Consider the following 6993-nt stretch of genomic DNA (forward strand, 5'->3'; position numbering starts at 1 on the left):
AGTGTCTGGAACACAAAAACTGAGACTAATATGGGGTGTGTCAGCACCTTGTGATGTCACACAGATGATTTCCTGTGGGACTGATGCAGAAACTGCAGAAACTTGAAATCTCATTTCTTGGATCACCCTCCTCTTCCCAATCTCTACACGATGGAGCATCACAGGACTGAGCCCTGTTCTCTAGATCAGCTTCATTCTCTAGACCAGGTCTTGCTGCTGGGAGAGACCCAGGCGCACCTCAGGGGAAAGGGATGATAAGGGACTTCCAGAAGGGGCCAGACCGCTTTTGACACAGGACTCGGAAAGCACTGAGCTGAAGATGGAGTGGACTTGCTTTCCTGGAATCTATCCACCACTCCCCAGGGTCCAGGCAACTGGATACATCAGAGAAAAAAGAAATTACAGTCTGAAATGGCTGGATTTACAGTTCCCGGTGCATTCGATCAGTTCTAACCAGCAGTGCAGAAGCCTGGCTGGGAAAAGAATGACACTCCGATCTCTGGGCCACAGACAAGACAGGGCTAGCAGATGGCCTGCAGATTTGGCAGGGTCTTATACTAGAGCTAACGGCACTAGTCATTAGCAACTTTCTGGGCAAAAACTGGATAATGGGTGAGGGCAGGGCTCGAAAGTGGTTTAGTTTCACCAAGCCAGCTCTCCCCATGTAAGGATGGGGAGGAAAGACAAACCACTGAGTAGACAAAGAAAACTGCAGCCCCCTCTCATTTATTTATTTATTTATTTATTTATTTATTTATTTATTTGGAAGTAAATCCCATAAAGTTGCCAAGAACACTAAAATAACAAATACTGAACCATGACTCCCCAGGGAAATGCAGACTTAGTTCCTGCCAGCCTCTAGTAACAACATTTTGGGCAGCTGAGCAATCCATGACCTTGCATTGTTTCTGTTTAAAGACACCTTATGTAGTAAGTAATGTTCGTGTATGAACTTGCAGGCAGCAACACTAGAACTCGCGCCTGAATGAAGCTTATCGAGCGCACGCTCTCTCCAGAAGGTACATCCCAGCCTCTTCACCATTAGGCACGCTAGACCGAACACTAGGCTTTGGGACCACTTGAAACAAAGAGATCACCAACAAAAACCACGAAAATCTGACAAACGTGGCACAAATAGACCATGAAGAGGACACTTGTTTTCAGCACAGGAACTGACACGAGAAGGCCGAGTGCTGTCTTGTCCAAGCTCATCTGCGCCTGTCCCAAGTTTTCCGACGCGGCCCCCTCCCAGCGGCAGAGCCAGGGCCCAGCCAGTGTTCAGAAAGAGCGATAGCAAGTGTCCCTAACCCTGTTGGGAGGAGAATGGCCTTTGGGTTGAAGCCGGGACAGCTTGGGAGCTGTGAGATCCAGTTGTACAGAGACCAGCAGAAACAGGAAGCAGAGAGCCCAGAACAGGGACTTGGGGAGCAGTGAGGGCCCACCGTGGCCATGCCCTTCTTTGCATCTCTCCTCCCCAGTCTTGGGCACAGCAGCCCAGTGGATAAGGACTTCCAAGCGTTAAAACAGAGCTCCTGCAACCCCTCTCTGCCGCTTCCAGTTGGTGAACGGAAGAATTAGGCACAAACAAGTCAGCTACAAGAGAAAGAGAGCAGCGGACAACAGTCGACAAGACCACTGCCCCGAGCAACTCCTCAGTCTCACTTTTATTAGATAGAAAACAATAACCCACAGAAGAGCCGATGAAGATCAAACATCAGTCACATGTCTTGTGGACAAACAGGAAGGAGGGTAAGTTTATAGTTAACCAAGCCCATTCAAAGGACTCATCTAACTAACAACAGGCGCTTTTGGGAGGAGGAAGGAGCTACAATGGAAAGGGGAAGCAGGCGGTGTTCCGTTCTGCCCTGAGCAGGCCCGGGCGTTCCCAGCTGCTCGGCTTCCAAGAAGCGGGCGGCGTTCCGCCCTGAGCAAGCTGGGCATCCCCAGCTGCCCAGCTTCATGGTCATATATCGTCCTTTCCCCCAAATACCTGTTGCCAGTATGTGTTTTTCTTAAGGCCGTATCTAAATGTGCTTGGTAACTAGTAAAATCCTCCAGGGGTTATAGTTTAAGTAATACATTGTTCTGAGGGGCAGTTGCATCTCTCCATCATTTCCAGAGGCTTCTGAGGTAAAGAATGTATTCCGGGTTACAGGCAAGTTATCTGCTGATCCAATCCAGAGTCCGGAGATTTCCCTTGGTCATATTTTATTGGATGAAACCATGCATTCCGTGTCTTTGGAAATTCCCCGTGGAGGAGGCTAGCGCTCGCTAGTCCACTGAACTGGAAGCCAGATTCAACTGACCTTTGTCTTCAAGGCAAAGACCTGGTCCACTGGCCCAGGTCATGTACACAAAGGCGGGTCCCAGCCCTTGTTCTGTAAAGTAGGAAACCTCGTGTCCTGCTGCAGACCTGTCAGAGCCTCCCAGAGATCCTGAGGTACGCAGCTGTCCACACAGCATACCATGAATCAGGACATGGAGCTATGGAAGCAAGTGTTCCAGGAATTAATCCAGGAAGTGAAGCCATGGCACAAATGGACCCTGACAGAAGACAAAGACCTTCTTCCCAACAGCCTGGAGCCGGGATGGTCACAGTACCAGCAGTGGGCCTTTGCCAGGTGAGTGGAGAATGGGATGGTACGTATTCCAGAAAATTCTTATTTTTTCATTACCGTGTATCCTTGTTCCTTTTCTTGTTCTGTCCCGTGCTTGCACATTGAAGACTACAGGAAGTACGGTGCCCATCATCCAGAAGTTTTAGCTTTATTTCAGCGAATCCCAAACAGTAGCAGGACTGGGCACCCGTGTTGGCTGCATCGGGGTGGAGGGAGGAGCTGCAGGACAGCTGGGTGGGCAAAGTTCCTACCTATGCGCCCTGTCTCCTGAGGACCTGGGGCTGTCTATGGACCCCAGGAGGGAGAGGCCCCTCGGGCTGAGGAGGCCCTTCCAGGAGAGGGCAGAGGTTAGCGTAGCTGAGCAATATGCAGAAACCTTGCCCCCTCTTCTCTGGGCTAATGGATCCTTTTAAACCAAGACTCTTGGGGGCGCCTGGGTGGCTCAGCCATTAGTTAGGCGTCTGCCTTCGCCTCAGGTCCTGATCCCAGGGTCCTGGGATCCAGCCATGCATCGGGCTCCCTGCTCAGTGGGAACCTGCTTCTCCCTCTCCCTTGGCTTGTGCACTCTCTCTCTCTCTGAAATGAATAAATAAAATCCTAAAACAAACAAACAAAAAAATAATCCAAGATGTTTGGAACTCATTCAAAGCCTTACCCTGTTTTCCCCAGGTGAGGAAGCAGAGTTCCAAGGGTCAGGGGGTAGGGCTGCCCCTGCAAAGAGGGTAGGGGCCTGAGACTTGGTGTCTGCCCATTGCCCTCCTCTCTGGGGGAGGGTCTGGGCAGAGGAAGCAGAGCTCTCCTCTCCTTGTGGCCCACGGCTTTCCCAGGCCAGGAGCTGGCACCAGGAACATCCAAGCAAAATCTCAGCCCCATCCCCACCCCCCACCCTGCTTTTTTTGGACAACCTTGAACTCTGAGCTGGCACATGAACAGAGCAATACGACCCAGAGAGGGAGGGTTGGGGACAGCAGCTCAGGAGAGCAGAGCCCCGCTGTGCACAACCAACTCCGAATAACCCCAATAACGTCATCTCTCTCGTGGTGGTCAGAGCCTCTTGTCCTCTTCCTTTCATTTCATGGCCATGCTCACCCTGTGAGGTGTGGCCAGAATCAAGACACAAGAAGGAAATCTTGACTGGCTCGCTCATTCTTCCCAGCTCCCTCCAATTCACTCTCCCACGATAGGTGAGGCTTGGCTGCTAGAATAGATGAACCTTGAAATATCAGTGTTTTTGACCTAACACACTGTCCCCAGGTCGTTGAGGCAGAGGAAGAGGAGCAGGAGGGTTTTCCAAGAGCTTCCGTACCAGATTTGGAAGTAACACATGTCATGGCCCACATCCCATTGGGCAACCAGTCACACTGCCCAGCCTAACTGTGAGGGGGTTGGGAAGCGGGCAGGAGTGCATGGATAATTTAGTGAGCAGGAATTGTCCCTGCCATTCTGCAATTTCTGCCTCTCCCATGATTCCTGTCCTCGGTGCAGCCATGTCCTTGCGTGCCTTCTTCCCCTCTCTCCATCTATCCTGTATTTGTCCAAATATCTGAGCTCAGGAAATCACCCTCTTCTCTGCAGAGAAGGGAAGGTGTGAGGCCAGGTGCACACAGAATATGAGGTTTTCCAGGTTACCTTGAGCAATGAACTGGGTGGGAGGGGGAGCAAGAAGAGAGAGAGCTGGACACTGTGATCTCCCTGTCATACTGACGGATTGGGGGGCCCTGGGCAACAGGGCAAAGCAATGCTTTTCCTCCCGACAGTAGACCCTCCTTGATCTGTGGGTCTACGACTTACTGTCTTAGTCTGTTTGGGGCGGGGGGGCGGGTAATAAAACATAAAGTAAATTAAAATAAGATAAACACCAGACTAAACACAACAGACACAACAGAAATGTATTGCTCACAGTTCTAGAGGCTGGAAGTCCAATCAGGGTGCCATCTGGTCTGGTGAGAGCCCTCTTCCGGTTTATGGACGGACTTCTCCTGTATCCTCACATGGTGGCAGGAGCTAGGGAGCTCTATGGGGTCTGTGTGATATGGGCACTAATCACATCCACATGGGCTCCACCCTCATGACCTAATCACCTCCCAAAGGCCTTCTAACATCATCACCTTTGGGGCTTCGCGTTCTGACCTGTGAATTTGCGGGGAGACACCAACTTTCAGATAGTAGCACCTACCAGCACCCACTTGTGCCATCTGTGGATTTCAGTTCAGAGCTCTTGGGGGCTGGTTTAATAGCTACTGTTGCACTCATAGCCTCTGACCCACTTCAGTCCACATTTGAAGAAGCCTTGGTTTGGGTTCAGGAGCCCAGAGGTCTGGTCCTGCTTCTTACACCCACCAAGTCTCTGCACATGATGGGTTCCAGCATGCACCTCATCTCTAGCCCCATCATGTCGGATTTAGAAGGTCCCTTCCAGCACCAAGAGCTTGTGGTCTGCTATTTTCATGACAGACACCTGTGGATCCCAGGGCATGTTGGTGGCACAGTGGATATAGGAACGAGGGGCTTGCTAACATCTTCCCCACCAACCTCAACCCCAGTCGAGTCATGTCTCTGTTGTTGGGCGCCCCTTCCTCCCTCTGGCCCAGCCCACAGCTCGGCCATCCTGGGCCAAGCTGAGGGTCTTGTCTCCTGTCCCTACAGGTTCCAGTGCTCCTGGTGCTCTCGCAGTTGGGCCTCTTCTCAAGTTCAGGTTGTTTTCCACATGCGCAAGATTGGGGGGAAACCCAGGGGCAACGTGAAGATGAGGGTCTTTGCCCAGAGATGTCAGAAGTGCCATCAGTCTCCATTTGAGGTTCCCGAGTTCACAAAAGAGAACATCTCCAGGATCCTGAACAACCTGGTATTCCGAATTCTGAAGAAATGCTACAGAGAAGGATTTAAGTCGATGGAGGAGATCCCTACCGTCAGGGAAATCGCTCTTGAAGGGCCGCATGACAGTAACAACTGCGAGGCATGTCTGCAGGGCTTCTGTGCCCAGAGTGGCTTCAGTGAGGCCGTGCAGTCACCAGTGTCCCCATCACTTCCTGCCATAAGCTCACCTGCTCTTGGGATCACCATTCCCATGCCCTTTCCCAGTAGAAGTGGCACCACAGTGGACACAGTGAAGGGGAACATCACCGCGGACGCAGTGAGGGGGAACATCACCGCGGACAGAGTGAGGGGGAACATCACCGTGGACGCAGTGAAGGGGAGCATCACCGGGGACAGAGTGAGAGGGAACATCACCGCGGACGCAGTGAGGGGGAACATCACCTCGGACGTAGTGAAGAGGGACATCATCACCGTGGACGCAGTGAAGAGGGACATCATCACCGCGGACGCAGTGAGGGAGAGCATCACCGTGGACGCAGTGAGGGGGAACATCACTGCGGACAGAGTGAGGGGGAACATCACCGCGGACAGAGTGAGGGGGAACATCACCGCGGACGCAGTGAAGGGGAGCATCACCGGGGACAGAGTGAGAAGGAACATCACCACGGACGCAGTGAGGGGGAACATCACCTCGGACGTAGTGAAGAGGGACATCATCACCGTGGACGCAGTGAAGAGGGACATCATCACCACGGACGCAGTGAGGGAGAGCATCACCGTGGACGCAGTGAGGAGGAGCATCACCGCCAACGCAGTGAAGAGGGACATCATCACCGCGGACGCAGTGAGGGGGAACATAACCGCAGACGCAGTGAGGAGGAACATCACCGCCAACGCAGTGAGGGGGAACATCACCTCGGACACAGTGAAGAGGGACATCATCACCGCGGACCCAGTGAGGGGGAACTCCACAGTGGACATAGAGAAGTGGAACGCCATGGCAAACAAAGGAAAGGCTTTACCCCAACCCTGGCATCCTGAGTCCAGGGAGGCTGCAATCTTCCCCACCCACTGGAGCCCGAGAGCAAACACGCAACACCATGTGGAGACGAGAATCCACGTCAGTACCCGTAACGAGGTGCTCTATCCCCACACAGCCCCGAATCCCAGGTGCAAGAACTTGAATGTTTGCTGCTGTTTTTTCATTCTGATTATTGTCGTGGTGATTATCGTAGAGACCATTCAGTGGACCTCCACATGATGCCAAGGTCAAAGTCATGTAGTATGATCCCAGGGATAGGAAATACCCAGAAGAGGTAAATCCAGAGACAGGAAGTAGCGTGGTGACTGCCAGGGGCTGTGGGGAAAGGGATTAATCTGTATGGGGCTTTTGGGGGACAGAAGGTATGTGGTGATGAAAATGTTTGGCACGAGACAGAGGGGGTCGTTGTACAACACAGTGAATGCAGTAAACACCACTGAATTGTTCATTTTAAATGGTTGATTTCATGTGATTTTTTTTAAGGGTTAATGTTAATTTCAATTCAATTCTATCTTG

General features: G+C 52.0%; 1 protein-coding gene across 1 annotated transcript; it reads left to right on the top strand.

Moving 5' to 3' along the window:
* The first annotated feature begins 2383 nt into the window (after nt 1-2383).
* Nucleotides 2384-6696, top strand: LOC111144283 (receptor transporter protein 3). The gene is made up of 3 exons (XM_022498525.1): nt 2384-2621; nt 5265-5736; nt 6430-6696. Exons 1-3 carry the CDS (start codon nt 2467-2469, stop codon nt 6694-6696), a joined length of 894 nt encoding a protein of 297 aa, XP_022354233.1. The 5' UTR covers nt 2384-2466.
* The last annotated feature ends 297 nt before the right edge of the window (nt 6697-6993 follow it).

Source organism: Enhydra lutris, unplaced genomic scaffold, assembly GCF_002288905.1.
Source record: "Enhydra lutris kenyoni isolate GAN:26980312 unplaced genomic scaffold, ASM228890v2 scaffoldscaffold10, whole genome shotgun sequence".
NCBI lineage: Eukaryota > Metazoa > Chordata > Mammalia > Carnivora > Mustelidae > Enhydra > Enhydra lutris.

Excerpts from the sequence above, each read along its gene's own strand:
- LOC111144283 (XM_022498525.1), top strand. The coding sequence starts at position 2,467 with ATGAATCAGGACATGGAGCTATGGAAGCAAGTGTTCCAGGAATTAATC. Across the intron at positions 2,622-5,264 it reads CAGCAGTGGGCCTTTGCCAG|GTTCCAGTGCTCCTGGTGCT; the intron begins GTGAGTGGAGAA and ends CTGTCCCTACAG. Across the intron at positions 5,737-6,429 it reads TGGACACAGTGAAGGGGAAC|GCCATGGCAAACAAAGGAAA; the intron begins ATCACCGCGGAC and ends GAGAAGTGGAAC.